Raw genomic sequence first — 21419 nt, 5'->3', positions numbered from 1 at the left:
CTTCCCACCTTGCTCTTGGGGTGACTCGAACTCACAACCTCTTGATTGGAAGTGAGGGTTGCTTACCATCAAAGCAACCCCTCTTGTCCACTTTGCTAGTCTATCCTTGGTTAATAACCTCCTTTGAATGGCCAAGTATAAAATGAAACTCCACCAAGGAGCATCCTGATTATTACGTACCAGTCTCCTCCCTTCCACCTTAGGGGACGAATCTTTTAACTTTTATTATTGTACAAAAGCTTAAAGCATAATAATACAAATAATAAAAATACATTACGAAAAAAAATTAAATAAAGAAACAATTGTTGAAATTACGGAAAAGAAAGAATCTGCTTACGAAGTAAATAAAATACAGCATTATAAGAGTTATTATGAGATATAAAAAGATAGAACACTAAAAAAATTATTACAATAACATACCCAATATTATCCCACACCGTGGGGTCCGGGGAGGGTAGTGTGTACGCAAACCTTACCCCTACCTTGTGAGGATAGAAAGATTATTTCCAACAGACCCTCGGCTCAGGAAAGCATAAGCACCACATTAATGAAAATATAAACAAGAAGGAACAGCACCAAAAAGTCATATAAGAGCAAAATAAAAACAAGATAGTAAGGTTGATCAACATTGAAAAAATACAACGATTAGTCATAAAAACCTTACCAACAGTGAACACTAAAAAATTATTATGAGACGTAAATCAACTACAAGCATCTTAAAGATACAAAAGGATGTCAGACTATATCTTGTACCTCCTAACAGCAAATAAAGAAGGAAGCGTTGTAGTTACAGACTTCAAAAACTACTCCTTTCAATATTGTATACCTAGTTTTGGCACAAATAAAAACATAAAAAAGATAACTTTTATCTTAAAGAAGCAATTTCTATATACAGGAGAACATCGTTATGCATCTCACGACAAGTCATTAAATCAAGAAATAATTCTTGTTAGGATAACTACTCACTAAAATGAGTATATCATGTGAATAATTATTTAAAAGTCGTCACTTATTAAAACTTACAAGCTAAATAATTAGGTTCCTTCACCAATGAACACAAATAGAGCAATATTGTTTCGAACGGGAAACAATTAAAAATAATAATTTCTGAAAATATACACTAAGATCTAAAAGCCATTAGCAAAATGAAAACATGAAATTCGCCAATTTCCAAAGACATGTAAAGTTGTATCTCAACCTGACTTCGCAATAATAGAATATGTGGTTTAGGGTTGAAATATTCTCAAACTTCATAATTGAAATTGATGAAGACTTCGAAAAGTCAAGGTTAGTAAAAGAATTCTGAGGGTCAATAAGAGTCAGAAATTGTGCACATGATTTCCATGAAAGCTGATGGGCTAAGTGCTAACATCGAGAGCTGCACATTGAACGTGTTTATGTGCTTTGGGGCGCACAGTCGAACACTAGGTGTAGGCCTCGCGATAGAAGTGTCTCCCACAGGGGCATTTTCTAAGGGGGGCACGCTCCGAGAAAGTTTTTTTAAAACTGTTACCACCGGAACTCCCTTGCGCCGAAAAAGCCTATAACACACTGCTACCAGCACAAACACGAAGATTAAACCTCCCACAATGCACAAGCAAAGATGCTCCATTTACAAAATCGCACGATAACTAACAACTAAGGCTTCTAAGATCCATGACCACTAATTTAATATTTCAGAACCAACTAAATATCACATCTCATATAAATATACTTCTAAAATACACTAAATCTCAGCCCCCAAATCTAAGATGAGAAAACCGAAACTATTGATACGTTCGAAACATGATCGACTGACTGGTCTGTAACTTATAATCTTCATCCATGAAAGCTTCATTCACTGTCCTCGTTATCATCTGCATCTGCCACGGAAAAGGGAATTTTAGAAACGAGAAACAATCATGTGATAAATTTATGCAAATGATCAACAATTTCAGATGGAGTACTGTTGCAAATTACGTACACCAAAATACTTGTGTTCCACAAGATTACACTTAATCTTGTTCTAGTTACACCTAGAGTTGAAGTGATTTAGTTTTAGGCCAAGAGCAAACAAAACTGGTACTCTACTTCATAGGGAGAAAAAAGAAACAATGCTTTGTCTCATCTAAAATTGTCAACATATGCTAACAGGGAGAGTCTACGCACATGGCCAGTGCAAACGAAATTTTGGAATTTCGACAAAAGAGGAATATTGCCGTTATGGAACTTCAACCAAAGAAAGAGAAAAATCGCTGTTATTGCAGCACAAAAACATGCCACCAGTAGAGCATCTAAGAGGCCAGTGTTTAGCAAAAAGGAAAATACAGGGAAACTCAACTGAACAAGAAAGCTAATGCCTAGAAGGTAAAAGCAACTCAAATCAGTAAACCACCACTGTAGAATATATATGCTAGCAAATATACCTTCATTGAACTCCTCACTCTGACTGCTATCATCATCTTCATCGTCATCATCGTCTTTTTCGCCGTCACTTGCATCATCATTGCTGCTATCATCCTTTTTGTCGTCATTCTTATCCTCTTTAGGAGGTAACTTGGGTCTTGGAGGAGGAACAAAGCTGGTCGTTGATCTCCGTCGTGTATTTGAAACAATGTTGCTTAGGTCAATGCCTTCCAATTCCTTTGCTCTTTCCTTTCTCTTTTTGACTTCTTTGATTTCTGGGCCAATCAGAAGTGGCATCAGAATAAAAGTTACATAATAAAACTTCCCCATACATGCACCTATAAAGCTATTCAACACTTCCCAACTAGATATGGGAATTTGTTCAACCAAAAAGGAGCAGATAAAATAAGCAAGCAAGTCTTAAAGTAGCAGAGAGAGAATGATAGTAGCAAGAATTTGAAACAGAAGTGAGAAGCTATATTACATTTCAGCTGTAAAATTGTTAGATACCACACTTGCGGAATCTTCCTGCTCCTATTAGACACTTTTATATAGTAATATTGTACCTTTCTCGCTGGGATTCGTTGATAGCCCTTCTCCAGAAAGTATCTTTTCCAACTCCTTTATCAGGAAACCCTCACGCTTGTCGTCAGACACCTGCTTGGCTCTCTTATAAATAGAAGGAGCAACACTGGTTTTTAGGATGATCAGGTGCAGTTGAACGATTGAATTAGAATGTGGGTCTGTGCATCAGTTAATACATATAGAATTGAAATCTTACAAAAAGGCAAACCTCATCCCACAAGCTTTAATTATTGATTTCAAATGCTCCACACGTTTTCCATGTCCAGCAGTAGCTGGTGCTCCCTTTACAACTTTCTTCTGCATTTAGGTAAGTTTAATGAATAACCAAATACGCGCACAGGGAGTTTTTTTTTACAAATAAGCATAATTATACGGACATTATCATAATAACCTCACCTTGGCAGGAATTTCAGCAGATGATCCAGATTGACCATCTTCAGAATCACTCTTACTGGTATCTCCATCACTACTCTCATCTGATAGCTTCTTAGAAACTTCTTTCTGCTTTTTGGCAGGGACATTATCCTCTGAATTAGGACTTTTTCGTTTCTTCGGTCCTTCAGATTTCTCAGCCGTCTCTTTTGCGGCAGATTTCTTACCTGATTTTACTTTCTCTGCTACATTTTTACTTCGGCTGCTAAATGAATTAGAGTTTTCATCACTCTTCTCTGCTGCTTTATTTCTTTTTTCAGGGCTTTTCTTACCACTATTGGTGGATTTAGGAGCTTCAGAAGATGTTATCACCTGTTAACAATTTTTTTTTTAAAATAAATTAATAAACATACTCCCCCCTTCGAAGTAAAGAACTTTTCGAAACAAATCTGAAATCCCACCTCATCTACTTGGTTCTGAATAAACTTCTTAAAGGCATCAAGAGTATTTTTCTCAAGACCAAGATCTTCTTCCAGAAGTCGACGAACACCAGCAAGAGTTATTGACCTGAGATAGAACATTCACTTGAAACTGTTAAAGCACATAGAAAAGAACAAGAGGAAAATGAAGGGCCAAAATTTACACAAATAAATAAATAAAACCTTTGATGTGAAAGATAAATACATAAATAAAACCTTTGAGAGAAGAGGTAATGTTGAAATTGATCAAACTATTAAACAAGTGTTCAAGCGTATAACTAGTGAATACACCCATTTACTGCCTTCCCATTTATAACCCATTAGGTTGAATGCAAAATTCACCAGAGAATAACTCATTTTTCCACATTGTCATGTATATAACAACACAATTGCTCATGAAGACTTCTTTTTGGGTAGGGGCCACCTTGCGCGCCTCGACAAATACACCGGGTAACTTGCTATAGTTCACAAGCAGAGGTGTAAGGTAAATCGGCTCACAAATGTTAGATTAGATGGCTCACACTGAGTCTTGCAGGTGGAATTCGAACTTGGAATCTTTATATTGTTGCTCCTAAGCATCAACCACTCAGCGATCCCTTGGGTACTACTTGTGAAGAGATTCTTATGGATCTCAACAACACTAGGGTACCCAAAGAAAGAGAAGAAAAGAGAGAGAACAAGAACTTTTGTGCACCGCTACTTGAAGAAATTTAGCGTACCAGGCACCATGTTCTATCATGGATGGGCAGCCTTAAACTCATTGATAAAGTAAGGGCTCAAAAACAGTTATCTGAAAATGTGTAGTAAGTGTGACAGCAATACTTATAGTGACATTCAGGTAACTGTAATGCGAAATACTCATGTATCATTCATTATAGTCAACAAATAACCAATAGTTTTAGCAATACCCTTTTACCAACCAAAAACCCATTTTCCACCTTGCAAGTACATGACGACGGAATTGCTTCATGTGTTCTTATTGACTTTAAAGATTCTAAAAACGGCACCTTGGCACCCTTAATTCAATCCAGCAGACCCGCTGAGCACTCCTGTCATGGTCAAAATTCTAACTTGCCTTATGCACCAACAAGCACCGCAAAAGGTAACTAAACGTAACCCAGATATGATTTCATCAAAAGGATTGAGCCCCTTACCCTGTGGCCCTGCCTGAGGCAAAAAAGAAAAGAAAGAAGCCTCTATGGTTCCATCCAATCCAAATTTACAACAATCAAACTGTATAGCTCATGCATCAAACTCGCGCTTTAAAAGTATTGCCAAAAAAAAAAATCAGAAAAGAATCCTTGTATTTTGGATCATATATGAGAAGTAAGAAATCTTCAAATCAAAGAATGGTAGCATTTGGAAGGAGACTAACAGAGGTATAGAAATTTAAATATTCAGTCTTTTTATAAGAGATTCAGGATTGAGCTTTAGAATAATATTTCCATTTTCATTAGCGTCTGAAAAAGGAGCTATTGAGAACGGTCCTTGTTTAGGATATACAGGAAAGATAAAAAGGGAAAGAGAAGTAGTGTTCTAGCATACTTGGTCATTCAAGGAAGGAATAGTTCAAGGGGACAAGGTGGAGCCAGAGGATGAAATCATGAAAGGTAACAGTAGACAAAATTTCATTAATATTTTTATCTCTTTCTTTCTCCCAGTAACTTTTGAGTAGCAGGGGTTATGCCCTGCTTAGCTGCCTCATACGGATTTCAAGCAACTCTGCTTGCTGATTAAAGCAATAAGAATCTGCGATGGCCAAGGACAAAGTCATGGCAAGTCATTGCATGGAACAGATGTAAATATCTTAGAATTGAAAAAAGAGGAGCTAAAGCTGTGCACAAGTATGATTAACGCAATTGCAAAGCAATATGACAGTGATTCACACGGGGTATTGTTTGACGTTGGAAGCAAAGCGACATCGGATATATATGAGACTAAGGGGTGCACAAATAATTCTCCGACAAAATGTTTTACTCTTGAGAGAAATAAGGAAAAAGAGGGAAGGGAGGTAGCAAACAATCAAAGCCACTTTCAAGCAACTGTAGTGGCAACAGAAATTCTCTTTTCCTGTCATTCTTAGGTTATTGAGGCCCCAAGGATTGTTGGCAGAACCGGCAAGTAAGGAGTCATAGCTGTAAAAGATAGAATGAGTGACCCACATAGCAAATAAAGAAAACGTACTCAGAATTAGCTCTGAAGTGAGCAGCTCTCTCCCAGATGGCCTTCTTTATTGTGCTCTCACTTGGCTTTACACCTTGAGCATCCACTGATTCTGATTTAGAGCTCATAACGCCCATTATTGGAGAGTCATCCATTTCTGCTTCATCTTCAAGTGCTATCTCTTTGGTATCTTTCTTTATCGCTTCCTTTCTAGGGGACTCGGCCGCTTCTATTTCTTGTTTAGCTGAAGAAGCATCTTTTTCCAAATTTTCCTGAGAATCCTTAGGGGCACCGTCATCATCAGCATTCTCCATTTGCTAGCATGTCAAACCAAAAAATTATTAGGTCCTCTACTTTTCCTGCGAGGGTATAAAATTTTACATGCCAAAGTGCAAAATATGACAAAATGAAGACAATGTTGTAGAAATAGCTACTGAAAGCATTGCAATTCGAAGCATAACTCTCATTTAATTAATCATAAATGGAGAATTTTGCTGTGAACTGACTAAACAACTACCTAGAAAAGTCTTAAGTAGAAACAACCATAAGAACATTTTCTGGTAAAGAGGGTGTCATTTTAAGGCTTGCTTGAGGCCCTTAAGCCCTAAAAGTAGGTACAACTCCGATATCAAGGCAATGGGCCACCTGCGCTCTATCTTGAAAAAGTGGGACTAAACAATAATTATAGTTGACAAATTGTATGTTAATTGTAAAAAGAACACAATGATTATATGCTAATGAGTAGGAATAGCAAATTACATATTTCATTTTTTTGATAAAGCAAATTAGATATTTCGTATTAAACACTAGTTACTACTCACTAAATCTTTTGCATCTAATTCAGAAATTTTAAATGACTTTCCTTAATTGACATGATTTTTACTTCATATATTTTACTTAATTGCATAAAAGGAGGGGAACAAAGGAGGGGAGAAGAAGTTATTCCGACTCGCTAAGGCGAGAGAGAGGATAACTCGAGACTTAGACCAGGTGAGGTGCATAAAAGATGACGACGGCAAAGTTCTGATGGGAGATGACCAGATTAAGAGGAGGTGGCAGACCTACTTTCATAAACTTCTAAGTGAAGAAGGAGATCAAGATATTAGACCTGGGGAATTGAGGAATGCCGACAGTCACCATGAATTAGGTAATTGTAGGGACATCGAGATCGATGAAGTCATGGAGGCAATGCGTAAGATGAGAGGGGGCAGAGCTACCGGGCCAGACGAAATTCCGGTTGAACTGTGGAGGTGTGTGGGTAGAGAAGGCTTGGAATGGCTTACTGCATTGTTTAGTGTTATATTCAAGACTAATAGGATGCCTGAAGAGTGGAGGTGGAGTACAATGGTCCCGTTGTATAAGAACAAAGGTGATGTCCAGAGCTGTAACAACTATAGGGGCATCAAATTACTAAGTCATACCATGAAAGTTTGGGAGAGAGTGGTAGAAATGAGAGTGCGAAGGACGGTGTCTATTTCAGACAACCAGTTCGGGTTCATGCCGGGACGATCTACCACAGAAGCTATCCACCTTATTAGGAGGATGGTGGAACAGTACAGGGATAGGAAGAAGGATCTTCACATGGTGTTTATTGATTTGGAGAAAGCGTACGATAAGGTTCCTAGGGAGGTCTTATGGAGCTGCTTAGAGGATAAAGGGGTCCCGATTGACTATATTAGGGTGATTAAAGACATGTATGATGGAGCTAAGACTCGGGTTAGGACAGTAGGAGGCGACTCTGAACATTTTCCAGTTATTACGGGGTTGCACCAAGGGTCTGCGCTCAGCCCATTCCTATTTGCCCTGGTGATGGATGCACTTACTCATCATATTCAAGGGGAGGTGCCATGGTGCATGCTATTTGCTGATGACATTATTCTAATTGACGAGACACGAGGCGGCGTCAACGAGAGGCTAGAGATTTGGAGACATGCTCTTGAGTCTAAAGGTTTCAAGTTGAGCAGGACGAAGACGGAATACCTCGAGTGCAAATTTGGAGTTGAGCCGACGGAAGCGGGAGTTGAAGTGAGGCTTGACTCTCAAGTCATTCCCAAAAGGGGTAGTTTCAAGTACCTTGGATCGGTTATTCAGGGGATCGGGGAGATTGACGAGGATGTCACACACCGTATAGGGGTGGGGTGGATGAAGTGGAGGTTAGCGTCGGGAGTCTTGTGTGATAAAAAAGTGCCACCGTTACTAAAAGGTAAGTTTTATAGAGCAGTGGTTAGGCCTGCCATGTTATATGGAACTGAGTGTTGGCCGGTAAAGAACTCACACATCCAGAAGATGAAAGTAGCGGAGATGAGGATGTTGAGGTGGATGTGCGGGAATACAAGAATGGATAAGATTAGGAATGAAGATATTCGAGAGAAGGTGGGCGTGGCCCCCATAGAGGACAAGATGCGGGAAGCAAGACTCAGATGGTTTGGGCATATTCAGAGGAGGAGCACTGATGCACCGGTGAGGAGGTGTGAGCGACTGGCTGTAGTAGACACGCGGAGAGGTAGAGGACGACCTAAGAAGTATTGGGAAGAGGTGATCAGACAGGACATGGCGCGACTTCGGATTACTGAGGACATGGCCCTTAACAGGGAATTATGGAGGTCGAGTATTAAAGTTGTAGGTTAGGGGAGAGTTGTAAATATTTCTACATCACAATAGAGTGAGACTAGCCAGTTAGGAGTTAAACTAAGAATGTCATTGGTCATCTATTGATGCAGGGCTTTACCTGCTAGTCTTACTATACCAGTCATCTTTTTCGTATGTCGTATTTTGTATTTCATATCTATTGTATTGCTATTATTGTATTGCTGTTATTTTATTATGCATTTTTATGGTACTAATATATCGGCTTCTGTTGCTTTTTGAGTCGAGGGTCTCCTGGAAACAGCCTCTCTACCCTTCGGGGTAGGGGTAAGGTCTGCGTACATATTACCCTCCCCAGACCCCACGTGTGGGATTATACTGGGTTGTTGTTGTTGTTGTTGTTGTATATTTTACTTAATTGTTATTCTATTCAATTCCTTTATCAGATAGTTACAATTTATGTCTATAAATATTTTTTCTTGTATTACATATAAATTTTCTTTGTGCATTTCTCAGTAAAACTCGCGCATTAATTCTTTCTTTGCTTAAAGCCCGCTAGATCTTAGTGCTTTTCTGTTCTTTTCACCTTTGAGAACAGAACAATAAAGTGTTTTTAATGATCCGTTTGAAGTACGGTTAAGCCTTAATGCAAGTTGAGCGCTTCTTCTCACTTGGGTAGCAATTCGATGCAGGCACAAATGTGCTAAGGCGTGCGCCTAATCGTCTAAGGTTTCTGCTGAGATCATGAAAATTAAAGCAGTTACACGTTAGAATATGTCTTGCTCGAAAAGTGTCTAGGTTCATGGACTCTGAGCGTGAGACTATTTGACAATAATCTATAATGTTCAATAACATATTGTAGAATATTCCATATTTAATTTTAAGATAATTACTTAAATTGTTAGACATAGAGAATAGTTGCTTACCATGTTGTACATATCCTAAGACTCCTACATAAGAAGTCTCTCTCAACATTGTAAATCACCAATCAAAAGAAAATTTTCCTATTTTCACCTATTCTAGCTTGAAAAAAATGGCACTAAACAAATCTTTTTTTACAAGATAGAGCTGCATTAAACAATGAATATATAGCTGGCAACATGACAAATTAATTGTAAAAAAAGTGTTACAAATAATTTTATTACTAATCAGGAATAGGGAATTAAAAATTTTAGCATAAGAAAACTATTCATCAACTGGATGTAAAAACTTAAAAGTGCATCTATAGTTGTTCACGAAGTTAAGTTGTTTACTGATATGGTGAAGAAAAGACCCGCCGACAAGATTTATACAAAAAATAAAGAATCCTACGTAAGCATGAATTTCTATAAAAACCAAGATATCACCAAAGCTAAATGGAATATCATGCGCAATTCCAAAGATGTGCAAAAGAATAAAAATCTCTCACTGGTACATGTATATTTCTTTCCATATTGTCAGGTGAGTGCTAAATAAGCCACCTCAAATGTTTTTTTGCATCTGAATTCAAAGTTAAAAGCAGTTTTTAGACTTAAGTTTTACTAAATACATTTCACCTAATTGTAGGGTTTCAAATTGATATTTTGAGGGATGTTTGTTTCACTTCACATGCTTGTCTATGTCACAAATGCTTCACATCCTTTACATTGTCATCACTTCTCTATCAAGTTTTGGCCGAACACTATCACACACATTGTATACGCGAGTCCTTGATTCGCACTTCCCGAAATTCTTTCAAACTCCTTAGTTTCAGAGATCGGCGTACGAGTCTGACTACGTGGCATCCTGCAATTCTTCAGTCCCATTCTAAAAATCTAAGAAAAGAAACTCTACTCCTGAAAAGTTTTAGGTCATTTTGCATGCATACACCATAAGCAGGGCAAGTGACCTTGCAATTAGGAAATCTCCATTGCATCAATGGGTTTTTGACACAAATAACGCACATTTTAGGTTCCTCACAAGTTGCGGCAGTGGTGGACAAATATCAGAGTAGCTCATGGATACAAGATCCGAAGACATCTCGTTCCTAACTGCACTAATGAATATCAGGCCAATTAAAGTGTTGATTAAGTTGCTAATCGAGTTCTAGGATCCGACCCCAGTCGCATTTAGATACATTGAGTTCGAGATTACGCCAACCTTAGAATAGATCAGTAGCTTCACAGGGTTACCCTTGGAAGTGAGGAAACCGATAATTCCGCTAAAGCAGGCTGGGGGCATGTTCTTCCGTTGCATCGGTCTACGGAATAACATGGCATTGGGGTGTGTTGAAGGTGGCCGGATCAATTTGGACTACTTGTTCGAAAAGTACGGTCGCCAGAACAGTTTTGACAAATTCCGAGAAGATTTCAATTGCACACAGGAGAAGCAGGAGAGAAGACGCCTCGTGACTTTTTCTATTGCCCTCTTAGGAGTTTTGATCTTTCCACAACGACAAGGATGCATCATTTCTCCTTCTCCTGTGGTACGAGCTATGTTCGAATGGAATCTTGAAGTTACGCACGTGTCGATGATTCTCCCAAAAATGTTTTGAGCCCTGTCCGACTGTTCTAGAGGGCAAAACTTCTTTGAAGGGGGCAATTTACTTCTACAAATATGGGCCACAGAGCACTTCTTTCTGCGGGAGCCGATCATAGACTATTTCATCGTGACAAACAACAAGATTTGTAGTCACGTTGAAAGGATGAGACGTTGGAATGCCCCAAAAGGCTTTGATGAATGGCTCCAGCTCCTCACACATCTCACGGGGGATGATATTTAGTGGAAGTTGTCTTGGATGAATGAAAAAACATTGGTAAGAGGGCTACAAAGTACTTTATTAAGTTGGTAGGGCTAAGAAGGTCCAGCCCTATGCCCTTCTTCAGGTCCAAAGCCAATTTGGCATAACTCAAGATGTCCCCCCCTCCGGCCGAACATCGCTTTGTTTGAGAATCCCTACTATGAGGGATTGGCAATTCCAAGGGCAAGAGAGTTGTTGCATGAATGGTAATTGTTGATATGGGGGAAGTAGGATGGTGCACCCCTAGGTATTATGCCTGGCTCGTAGAAGGATAAAAGACATCTCAGTCAAGCAGTGAGGGAGAGTTGGCAAGCCTTGAGGATGTTAGGGCGAGCACAGCATGACGTGCGACCACACATCCATGCCACTACTTCAATGATAGAGCAGTAATTCTGGCACAATGGACCACATGATGCCGGATCATAAAAAAGTTACAAACAAAGAGGACCCAATCGAGGAGGATCCAAAAGAAGAGTTGGGAAAAGACGAAGAGGACCCAACAAAGGTTGACGTGATCTCAAAGTCAATGAATCTAAATACGACTTGGGTCGGATCCCAGAACTCAATTAGCAACTTAATCAACACTTTATTTGCCATAATATTCATCAATGCAATCAAGAACCCAAGATGTCTTAAGACCTTATAACCATGAGCTACTCAGATATTTGTCCACCATCGCCGCAACTTGTGAGGAACCGCATTGACCATGTGGATGTTGGGAATGGTTAGATTGATCTCCATCTATAAAAGAAATTCCGAACCCCTCATGGTTAAATTTGGATCTATCTATTATTATTTCATGTGCGTCATTCTGTCAAAAACCCGTTGACGCAAGGGAGGTTTCCTAATTGCAAGGTCAATACCAAGGATTGCGCTCCCTATGGTGTATGCATGCAAAATGACCTAAAGCTTTCTAGGGCTAGAGATTTTTCTCTTAAGTTCTTAAATTTATAGATTAGGACCGAATAATTGCGAGATGGCACGTAGTCAGACTTCTACGCCGATCTTTGAAACTAAAGAGTTTGAAAGAATTTCGGAGAATTGCAAAGCAACAACTCCTGTGTACAGTGTGTGTGAAATGTACGACCAAGACTCGACAGAGAAGTGACGACAATGTAAAGAAAGTGATAATAAGTAAAGCATGTGAAGCATTTGTGACATAGATAAGCATGCGATAACAAATTGTGATAAGTAAATTTTGAAATAAACAAACATCTCTCGAAAAGATCAATTTTAAAAATAAGTCCACTATGAGCACTGCACATAGGAAGAATTTCACCAACTCTGGAATATATTTTAGGAGATGGTTGCACCAACAAATAAGAATGGAAGTGACTCCAACAGCAGTTGGACTAAGATTCAAGTATCATAGTGGTGAAGGTAGTGAAGGGTTTCAAGATTTCGGATATTGACATATTTGAGCAACAAAGTGCAGCGAGATAGGTTTACTACAGGAGAAACAATTGCAAAATCAAAGGATAAGAGAAGGAGGAAGGACGGTAATGATGGCCGATAGAAAGCAGGGATGGAAGGCCATGTGGTTGAAGAGGGACAATGTTCTGATGCCAAACCCTTAATTGCAAGCTAATCTTATACTTACTTTATTAGTAGTTGTTAACTACTCCTAGATTAATCTAAACATTTTGTGTTCTTCAGCTCCCCTAGATTCTCGATTTCTTTCAAATTTTTCACATCCCATGTGCATATTCAGATTTTATTCCAACTCATTACAATATATCTCATACTTATTTTATTAGCAGTTGTTACGACACATTCATCTATGCATTAAACATGTTGACAATGCCTATAATCAAAGAGATCTTCTAAGATACAATTTGAGACATTCTTTTTCTTATCTTAAATAAATATTATGAAATTTCTTTTCTCTTGAAAGATGTCTTGACAAATATATGCTACAGCAATCTACTGTACTTCAGTTACCATATAAAATTAGATTTTGCAGAATGGTATGACATTCGGATATGGAGTATGTGAAATTGATGCTCTTTATGCGGCATTTAATACTAAACTAGTCCTATATTTCTATGATGACAGTAACTAGAAGAAAAATTCTCACGTATTCTTGTTATGTTTACTATATCCATTGAGCTCTATATGGGAATTGGGAACAGAAATCCTTTTCCTTCTTTAACTACCCTCAAACTGTCTCGACCTCATATTCTCGGTTCTTAATGGCACAGTAAGATAATCATTAAGCCCCAATATGTAGAAGCCTAAACAAATCTGCTGCTCAAAGTTATTTCTCTTTTAAAGAATTCTTCATTCATCAGACATTATGTTTCAAACACCCGTCACATTAAGAACTTCTTGACTTAAATCTATATAATGACCTTAAATAGTTGAATTATGCCTTGATCATTTCGAGCAAATTAACGGAGCCCAAGACAAAGGAGAGAGATTACCAAGCAACAGAGCCTGGAAAGTTTTCCTGAAACAGTGATGTTGGGATAAGGAAGGAAAGAAATCAGCTAGGTTTACTCCAATATGTTTGAGATTGTTTCCTGTTTGGAGCTTCTAACAAAAATTATTTACTTAACACAAAATTACTACGATAGAGATTTTAGTTGGCATTATCCAACACCAAGCCTGGATTGATTTTTAACTTTAATCTGCAGGCCATCTATCTAAGGAACATGTAAAACATAAAAAGGCAGAAGCTTGTAGAATCCATATCAACTAAACTACTCCCTTCGTTTTAATTTATGTAAACTTATTTGACTGGACACAAAGTTTTTTAAAAAAAAAGACTTTTGAACTTGTGGTTTTAAATATGCCATAATATTTTTATGAGGACTATAAGAGTTATGAAACATGTGGTTTTAAACATGATGTAACACTTGTGTTGCTCTCATTAAGGGTAAAATGAAAAGTTTAAGTTAAATTGTTTCTAATTCAGAAAGGGGTCATTCTTTTTTTAACGGACTAAAAAAAATATTGATTCATACAAAATTGAAACGGATGGAGTAATAAGTACATATAGGGCTTCTCATGAGATTTTATGCTTACAATTAACTCAGAACATACTTAACAACATAAAAACAATTGAAACCATTATCCACCTTAACTCTTTTTTTCTACATCGTCTCTTTTATACTGTGAAAGTTACCTTTCTTCCCAAATGACATTGAAACAACCAGACGGAAAACAAGCAACCGACAGAATACAAGGATATCATGTCAATGTAAAAGACAAATACATCAAAAAGATGTATATTTAAAAGATGCAATCTCCAATGAGGGAGGGCCGAGGCAATCTTATGAGAATTACGTGTCCTTTTTATGTTACTTGTTTCTACTAAATCCATATCTTTGCTTATGAAGCAAGAGAACGAGGGCTTCACTAGAAGACAATGGTAATTTGTCTCGGAATTTTTATGGACTTGCAATACTTTCAATAGATGGATAACACGTTATAGGAAGAGCTTCTTCTGGAAGGTGATGACTACCAAATGAACATTGGAGCATGTAATATAAGGGTTATCACTTTCTGGGCGAAACCATGTGCTTCAGAGAAGTGAAATATAACTCAAATAACAAATTCTCCTCCTAGTAGGTTCTCTTTTCTCTTTTTTTTCCTTGAAGGTTTTGATTCTCAATGGATGAAAGACCATTAAATGCCGATAAGAGGGTATCACGGGAAGAAGAAATTGAACCAAGGTCCAGTAAGGTCTTGAATAAATAATAAAAGAAATTTATCCTCCTATAGCAAAGGTATACACCCTATTTATTATAAACCAAAATCATTTTAAAATATTATTTTCTATAGCTACCTTTTATGTTTTATAGCAAAATAGGTATTTATGGTATATACTACCACTGAGGCATGAAATGCGCTACTTATGTTTTTCCTCTCTCTTTCTTTCAATTAACACAAGATTCTCTCTCAGATTTTTTTTTCTTTCTCTCTCTCTTCCTTCTCTCTCTTCGAGCAACTCAAGCCCTAGTATTGATGGCCGACGAGAAAGAAGAATCTCTCTCTCTTCGAGCAATGTGATGAACTCCCTAGTAATGAAGGCTGACGAGACATTAGAATAGAGTAGAAGGCAGCCAGGAAATAGAAAAGAGTGAATTTTTCGAACAGAAAGGAGCAATGTGATGAACTTTTATCAAAAATTTGTTGTACGGATCCAACGAACTTTCTTCTCTTCTTGGCCGGAAAACGCCATCTCCGACGAACTTTTTTTTTTTCTTTGCTATTTAGTCACATACAATGATACAAATACATTGTATTCTGTACAAGTTCACTCAAACACATTGTATTTTTATATAAATACATTTTTTTGCATGTATTTATGTATTTCGAAGATCTGTAATTTTTTAATACATCTGAATACACCTGTATTCATGCATACTATATGAATACAGGATATAAACATTGAAATACACTAAAGACAATATTAAAATAAAACAGAATATAAATAGTGAATACATTTAATTTTAAAATACAGTGAAATACAGTAAAATACACTGAATACAAATAGAAACACAGTGAATACAACCAATGAAATATACTGGATACAGCAGTAATAACATGTATTAGGAATAACTAAAATACTGTTAATACAAATACATTTGAATACACTGAATATAAAATAGCAAATACATAAATATAAACATTGAATCTAATGAATGCAACAGTAAAAACAATATTGAAACACACTAAATACAACAGTTATATACAACTGAAAAATCATTCTAATTAATTGGGTTGATAATGAGGCATGTTAGAATTGATTTTGTTGAGTTATATTAGGAGTGTATCACGCTAATTGATATTATTTCCGTTATTAGACAGCTGGACATACCTATTTTTAACGTGATTGTCGTTACTGTATTCATGAATACATGCGCGTACAGTTGGACTACCCTGATTTTAGGCGTTTTTTGCTGTTGTATTCATAAATACAGCAGTGCGAATACAACGAATACACTACCATAACAACTGAATAGTAGCTATAGGAAGTAATTATGTATACGGTAGCTATAGAAAGTTAATAGCCACTAAACAATAGTGGTTTGTTCCTTAATAATAAACTCAGAAGCTGCAGTAATTTGGTTGCCTCGTACCAGCAATACAGATTCTCTTTTCCCTGTCAGAGAGCATCAGTTGGGCAAGTAGCTTATATTCATGCTTGTTAAGGAAAGTTTTTATCCTCTTTCTTTTCTATGGTTGTTGCATGTGGGAGTGCAGAAGAAATAGGTATAGACAAGTATTTGAAACAACTTACCCAGGAAAGCATTTTAACGGAAGCCAAAGAAAAAGTGTTATTCAGATGTTTGAGACCTTAAAAGCATCCCTTACTTTCACTAAAATAAGAACCTCTTCTTACCCAAAAAAAACGAACCTGAAAATTAGAAAGCTAGGGAGTGTCGACTGTGAAGGGATGTGAGTGTTTTCATTATTGCCAAAATTGGCTCTAGTACTCTCTAACATTGATGATCAACTCCTTGATTCAATTGTTTGACTTCTAAAGACAAACATAATGGTCTGAATGCAGGTAAAGCATTCAAGCTGAACACATCAGAAAGGCAGCACTCCCTTCATCCAAGTTCGATATCCTACTTTCACTTGTCTGGTTAACAAGAAAGACTTGAAACTTTCATGTTCACTGCGAGAACTTTAGGACCATAGCTTACCTTGTAAATTTGTAGGAATACTACTACTACTACTACTACAACAACAACAACAACAACAAACGCAGTGTAATCCCACAAGTGGGGTCCGGGGAGGACAGTGGGTATGCAGTCTTAACCCTACCTTGTGAAGGACCTTCTAAATTTGTAGGAATAAGAATGGATAAATTAGAATTGAGAAGATCAGATGCTTGCCCCATTCATTTATTTTTGGAGTTGTATGAATGTTCTTTTAAATTTTTCCAAGCACAGATGCCTTCCCTGTTCTTTTCATTCATTTACAGAAGAATAGTAATGTGACATACGCTCTTACTGGAAACCATACTGGTGTTGTTCGGAATAATCAGCTTCAGAGATCTGTTAAAGATTGCAAATGGAAAGGTGATTTGTTCAGACAATTGTTACAATGTTAATGTTCAATAAGGTGATGACAGGATCTTCTTGCTTAAAGATAAAGGTAGTGATTCTTCTGTGAAGTATTATAACAACTGTATCAACTACAGCGCTAGTAATGATGATCATTGAAGATTTTACTGCCCAAGGTTTATAGTGCAGTTTATATGATAGATAAGTTGCGACAGAGAAGGCAACTACAATGTAGCATTCTATTTTCATCTTTTTTCGTGGTCTATTGGGTTATGCCAGTTGATATTAGATCTCATCTAGTACGGCATGTTAGAAAAGACCAGAGGCTGGAAAAGAGGGACTTCTGAGTATTCTGGATAGTTAAACGGAAAAGAATTGAAACTCATCTTCGTAAGATAAATAGTTCCCTTTTTCCTATTTTCTTTTGATCCATTTTTGGGCCAACAAGAGTGTTCCCCAGAGTGTATTGATTCATGGCAGTAGTATGCAATCAAAATTTATTAAAATAAGGAATATGCCAGAAGATCAAGAAGGTAAACACTAAAATGATAGTAAGAGATATCTACTAACTTTTTTGATAAACAATTCAAAATATTATAAATTTATGCACTAAGCCAGTGCATCAGACATAATTACAGGTTGTGCAAACCCTCTATTGTGCCTAGCATTCCATCAACATCATGTTCAATTACCAGATTGCACCAAAAAGCTAACCAAAAAATACATCTCTGTTTAAGGCTGTGAATGTTTCTCGTTGTGCCTTCAAATATTCTGTTGTTTCTTTCAAACCAGACAGTCCACCTAAACCCCAAATCGTAAGACATATCTCCTAACTAATAATGTTTCTCTAGACAACTTAGTAAGTAAAATGTGAAATTTCAATAACTGCTCTAATACATTATGAAATAGCTTGCAAGACAATGCAGAAAACACACTATAAATTTATGCACTAAGCCAGTGCATCAGACATAATTACAGGTTGTGCAAACCCTCTATTGTGCCTAGCATTCCATCAACATCATGTTCAATTACCAGATTGCACCAAAAAGCTAACAAAAAAATACATCTCCGTTTAAGGCTGTGAATGTTTCTCGTTGTGCCTTCAAATATTCTGTTGTTTCTTTCAAACCAGACAGTCCACCTAAACTCCAAATCGTAAGACATATCTCCTAACTAATAATGTTTCTCTAGACAACTTAGTAAGTAAAATGTGAAATTGCAATAACTGCTCTAATACATTATGAAATAGCTAGCAAGACAATGCAGAAAACACACTACACAAAATGTAGCATTTATAAACTAAGCAACCAATAAGATTACCTTCTCCAAGAACTGTTTAATGAATTTTTTATGCACATCAAGAGCATACGTTTCAAGCTCCAAGTCTTTCTCTATAAGTCTACGGACCCTCTCCAAAGTGAAGGAGCTGCACCATAAATTCAAAAGCCACTCAGCAATGCGTTAGATCTATAAAATATTTGAATAAGAAAAAGAGCCTTTTGAGGAGAAGAAGATCATGCATGGACAATATTTGCCACTTTTAACTCTGAATTACCCTAACACCTTCAGCTTTATTCTCCCCATATGCTGTTAGATAAAAGGTTTAGGTTAGATGGTCACACTCAAGCTGCTCAAGGAATAAGAATGTTTGCTCTTTCTTTTTCACAAGTAGCTCTTAGTCAAAGAGACATTATTGAATTTCTATTTCCAAATATTGATTAGAATGCTCATCTATTTCAACGTGACACCAGAGACCACATTATATTTAAAACGTAGTTGTTAATTCAAGATATCTCACAAATAAATTAATCGGGATATCCGTCACATATCAAGATTGATGTTTGACTTAATTCAAGAAAAAAGATCCATAGTAAGTATCCAAATTATTTGAGGAAAAAAAAAAAGGTCCAAATTTACTCCTCAACTTTTAACAATGGCTCAAAATTAAGCTTAGATTGGAGCTCCATTAGGGTCAAGGGACAAAACAAGACTTTATCCCAACAGATGGTTTAAAATTAACCTAAGATGGAGCTCCATTAGGGGGTCAAGGGCAAAAACAAAGACTTTATCCCTACATATGGTTTAAAATTAAGCTCAGATTGAAGCTCCATTAGGGGTCAAGGTCAAAAGCAAGACTTTATCCCTACAAATGGTTTAAAATTAACCTCAGATTGGAGTTCATTAGGGGGTCAAGGACAAAAACAAGACTTTATCCTTACAAATGGTATAAAATTTACCTCAGATTCGAGCTCCAATTAGGGGTCAACGGCAAAAACAAAGACTCTATCCCTACATATGGCTTAAAATTAACCTCAGATTGAAGCTCCATTAGGGGTTAAGGACAGAAACAAAGACTTTATCCCTACATATGGTTTAAAGTTAATCTTACATGTCAGATTGAAGCTCCATTAGGGGTCAAAGGCAAAAACAAAGACTTCATCCCTACAAAAGGTTTAAAACTAACCTCAGATTGGAGACCAATTAGGGGTCAAGGGCAAAAACAAAACTTTATCCCTACAAATGGTTTAAAATTAACCTCAGATTGGAGCTCCATTAGGTGTCAAGGGCAAAAACAAGACTTTATCCCTACAAATGGTTTAAACCTAACCTCAGATTGTTTATCCCTACAGATGGTTTAAAACTAACCCCAGACTGGAGTTCTATTAGGGGTCAACGGCAAAAACAAAATGTTATCCCCACAGCTGGGTTTAACACAAAGATAAGGCACAAGATGAATGCCTCTGGGTCTTTTATTGGATCATATCTTAAGATACTGTCAATTGTGCAGGGAAAAGATGTATATAATATACTTATACAAACAAAAAGTGGTATATTATTATTACTTGTATGTCGTTTGCTTTCGTTATCTTTTTATCTTGATGTTGCTACTGTTTCTTGCTTCCTTCTCACTGTTCTTTGAGTCGAGGGTCTATCAGAACAACCTCTCTACCTTCGCAAGGTAAGAGTAAGGTTTTCGTACACATTACCCTCCCAAGACCCTACTTGTGGGATTACACTGGATTTGTTGTTATTGTTGTTGTTGGAAAACTTGCAGGATACCCCAATGCTAACACGAAACAAACGCAGGCCAAATATATTTTCAAATTAACTCTCCTCCCTCCAACTGCTTCAAATTTTTTTTCCTCCTTTTCTTTTTTAGTTCAAAAATAAGAATATATCTCCAATTTTCACTCAACTGATAGAAATTAACGCCCTTTAGCACTAACTAGGAGTAGAAAAAACCACTAACACTTAATACGGGTAGGGATCCGGGTCTGAAAACCCAACGGTCCTGGCACCTCCAGCATAATCAAAGCACTGTATACAAAATAATTCTACGAAAACAGAATAAAATCAGGAGGAGGGGGACATACTCGGCATTTTCTTTGAAATGTTGAAGGCGGGAGCGCAAAGCTGACTCAACCTTGGATTCTATTCCGCCTTGCTTCTCTTCCTTCTCCTCCTTCGCCATCTTCTGCTGTAACCCCTATTTGCCTCCAATCTCTCACACACACACGAAAAAATAAACACGCTTTTGAAGTCTCGAAGATTACAGTAATGTAGGGGGGAGAGTTTAGGGCGTAACTAAAACCTCAACAAGTGTGAGTCTCCCTCCGTTCACACCTTGTCTTTTCTCTTTCTCCTTTCTTTCTACTGGTTTATTTTCACGTGTACTTCTTTTTTCGAATTTTCACATGGATTATATTTGGGGGGGGTTTTGGCAAATACATGTTTGGCCATAGATTTTATTTATATTTTGGTAAATTCTCAAAACTCAAAATCCAAATCCCATTTTGATAAATTCCCAAAATTCAAATCCCAAAACCAAATTTTGACCCAAAATATTACTATTACATTTTTAAATATTGCCCCAAATTTTTGTATTTTATAAAAGAGCCCATCATTATTATTTTGTAACAATGCTGCATCGTCTTTTCGGTCATCTGATAGTGTATTATGTAGTTCATTATAAAAATGATAAATTTGTACAAAATTTATTTATGTTCAGGACTAAGGTTTGCTATAATATAATGAATGTTATTGATAAAGGTATTATTGGGTATTTGTGAT

At 37.0% G+C, this 21419-nt stretch overlaps 1 protein-coding gene across 2 annotated transcripts; it reads right to left on the bottom strand.

Annotated features, from left to right (window-relative positions):
* Positions 1-1569: 1569 nt before the first annotated feature.
* Positions 1570-21027, bottom strand: LOC107779372 (uncharacterized). 2 transcript variants are annotated; one of them, XM_016599797.2, is made up of 9 exons: positions 20723-21027; positions 18669-18774; positions 6006-6301; positions 3804-3909; positions 3367-3714; positions 3179-3267; positions 2952-3076; positions 2406-2660; positions 1570-1862 (listed from the first exon to the last, which is right to left on the bottom strand). In XM_016599797.2, the coding sequence occupies exons 1-9, from the start codon at positions 20818-20820 to the stop codon at positions 1834-1836; spliced, it is 1452 nt and encodes a 483-aa protein (XP_016455283.1). In that variant the 5' UTR covers positions 20821-21027; the 3' UTR covers positions 1570-1833. The 2 variants fall into 2 exon arrangements, with proteins under 2 accessions (XP_016455283.1, XP_016455284.1); XM_016599798.2 differs by having other exon boundaries at positions 1570-1856; positions 20723-21023.
* Positions 21028-21419: the final 392 nt, after the last annotated feature.

The sequence above is a fragment of the Nicotiana tabacum genome, chromosome 16 (genome assembly GCF_000715075.1).
Source record: "Nicotiana tabacum cultivar K326 chromosome 16, ASM71507v2, whole genome shotgun sequence".
In the NCBI taxonomy this organism is placed as follows: Eukaryota; Viridiplantae; Streptophyta; class Magnoliopsida; order Solanales; family Solanaceae; genus Nicotiana; species Nicotiana tabacum.
This window is presented reverse-complemented; position numbering and strand designations above follow the sequence as displayed.

Bases quoted from the DNA above. Each gene is read 5' to 3' on its own strand.
- LOC107779372 (XM_016599797.2), bottom strand. From the start codon at position 20,820: ATGGCGAAGGAGGAGAAGGAAGAGAAGCAAGGCGGAATAGAATCCAAG. The intron at 3,715-3,803 runs GTGGGATTTCAG...AATTGTTAACAG, and splicing joins TTCAGAACCAAGTAGATGAG to GTGATAACATCTTCTGAAGC. The intron at 1,863-2,405 runs GTATATTTGCTA...TTTCCGTGGCAG, and splicing joins GAGTGAGGAGTTCAATGAAG to ATGCAGATGATAACGAGGAC.